A 2332-nucleotide genomic window follows, 5' to 3' on the forward strand; every position below is an offset into this window, starting at 1 on the left:
AAGGATGGTCATCCTGCATCCTTAGCACATGTTAGTGATTTGGTTCCTTTCGAAGCTTGGTGGATATTATAGCCAAGAAAGCAGCAAAGGATCACGATGAGAATGATCCAAAAGGATCTTGCTGCCTTGCTATGTCCTGATGTGCTTCCCACAGGCACACTGATATGAGATTCCCAGCATTAGCTGGGGATGGGGATGTTATCGCAGCCACTGGAATGGTAGCTGTGTAGTGTTTGCCTTCCACCGTGCACTAACCATTGCTTCCCATCTCTTCCCAGAGCTCACCACCTGCCTGGGGAGGGAACCACCTCGCTGCTAGCAGGACTGCAGCCTTCTGGACCCGAGCCATGCTGTAAGGTGGGGACACCCAGCCAGCAGCGAGAGCAATGGCCCAGTCTCGTGCCAACGGCTCGCACTACGCCCTGACAGCAATAGGGCTGGGGATGCTCGTCCTCGGCATCATCATGGCAGTGTGGAACCTCGTCCCTGGCTTTGGCCCTGACAGCAAGCCCACCACCCATGCTGGGAACAGCAGCAAGCCCGACCGTGGCAACGGAGGCATTCTGAAGAGCAAGACCTTCTCGGTGGCGTACGTGTTGGTAGGGGCGGGTGTGCTGCTGCTGCTGCTCTCCATCTGCCTCAACATCCGGGACAAGAAGAGGCAGAGCGAAGACATCGTTCATGTGCAGCACCAAGTGTCTGTGGAGCCCTCGCACCAGGAGGATAGGTGAGCCTTCAGGGGGAGAGAGGGGGTGGGATTGAGCGTAGGAATGGAGCCAAGGGCTGCTATCCTTCCTCCAGGAAGTCCAGAGCAAGGAGCATAAGGCTGAGAGGGCTGCAATGAGAGAGCACATGCCATGGTTTGGGGTTCAAACATGTGGAGATGAGGATGGAATGACTCCAGCTGTATACATGGTGCTGTAGGCAAAAGGGAGCATTGTCTGTGTGTAGGCTGGGGTCTGGATGGAGCCGTGGCCCAGCCAGCCGTGCCGAGACATGCCACTCCTGCCTTTGTCACTGCACAGGCATTGTGCTGAGGGGCGACGCTGCCGGCAGTGGTTAATGGTTAACGCCTGAGAGAAGCCTGCTGCTGCAAGCCAGGCAAGCTGGGCCAGTGGTGGTGGTGGAGAGGAGCAGGGGATGGATGGAGGAAGGGCTGTGTCTCGCTGGGTGCAGCCAGAGGTGCCAGGGAGCCTTTCGGCTGCAGCTGGGAATGGAGTTTAGACCTGGCGAAGGTCTGCAGGGCTCTTCTGTTTGCTCAGTAGAGTAAAGCAAAGGCTGCTGCAGCAGGCACAGGCTGAGCAAACACAGGGCTTGAGAAGGCAGGAGCAGGGCAGAAGCAGCCCCTGTCCATCTCAGCCATGCAGGAAACCAGCACAGTCCCTGGTGCAGGCTGTGACCAAGCAGGAGGCCAATGGGACAACACGGGGGTGAGGAGGCAGGAGATGATGGCTCTGCCGGCTGCTGCACAGGGAGTGCTCTGGGGGAGAGGTGCCGTCTGTGACTGCAGAGAACTCCTCTGTGTGCAGATCCACCCAGAATACTGGGTTTCCCTAGTAGATTGTAAGGGTAACTTCATGCTGCAAAAGACATGTCTATGTGTGCAGGCTACCTGCAGGTACTTTTGGCATAGGGGTTAAAGTCTTGCAGAGCTGAATTTGTTTGCAGAAAAGAGATATCCACCTCAAAAGACATTGGAGCGGCAGAGGGTGATGTCCCTTTCAAATGCAGTTTGACTGATAGTTGAGAGGGGAAGAGAGAAATCAGTGTTCTACTGGGGGAAGAAATCACTGCTGTGCAATAGAAAAAGAGGTTTTGAGGGCAAAGAAAGTGATGATCAAATATGGATGTATGTCACCAGGAAATAAAAACGTGTCCCAGTATAGGTGGGTTGTGATCTGTCAGACAAAAAGGAACTTGGCCAGAGGAGGCCATGTTGATGCTGCGAGGGCTGGAACTGGATGAGCTTTAAGGTCCCTTCCAACCCAAACCAGTCTGTGATTCTATATAACATAGAAGGGAAAACAATTTGTTGAGGGTTTGCAGAGGGGGTGGTTTTATCCTCTCCTCTCCAACCCCTCCCCACAGCAAAGCTGAGGTGCTACTGACAGCCTCATTTCTTCCCTTCTAGCCAAGAAGAGGACGACGACACATCTTCCCAGTACTACGTCCCCAGCTACGAGGAGGTGATGAACACGGGCTACTCTGAGCCTAGAGACTTGGACAGGAGCACCAGGATCAGCGTCTCCCTTCCCTCCTACGAGTCACTGACGGGGCTGGATGACAGCACCCCGGCACCCAGCGCCGCGGGCACGGAGCCGGGCACGGAGCG

At 55.3% G+C, this 2332-nt stretch overlaps 1 protein-coding gene across 1 annotated transcript; it reads left to right on the top strand.

The window, feature by feature from the left end:
* Positions 1 to 386: 386 nt before the first annotated feature.
* Positions 387 to 2327, top strand: TMEM51 (transmembrane protein 51; the record flags this gene model as incomplete). The annotated part of the gene is made up of 2 exons (XM_010010105.1): positions 387 to 727; positions 2132 to 2327. Coding segments are annotated over exons 1-2 (537 nt in total), but the record flags the coding sequence as incomplete, so codon positions are not given.
* Positions 2328 to 2332: the final 5 nt, after the last annotated feature.

The sequence above is a fragment of the Nestor notabilis genome, unplaced genomic scaffold (genome assembly GCF_000696875.1).
Source record: "Nestor notabilis isolate BGI_N333 unplaced genomic scaffold, ASM69687v1 scaffold24442, whole genome shotgun sequence".
In the NCBI taxonomy this organism is placed as follows: Eukaryota; Metazoa; Chordata; class Aves; order Psittaciformes; family Psittacidae; genus Nestor; species Nestor notabilis.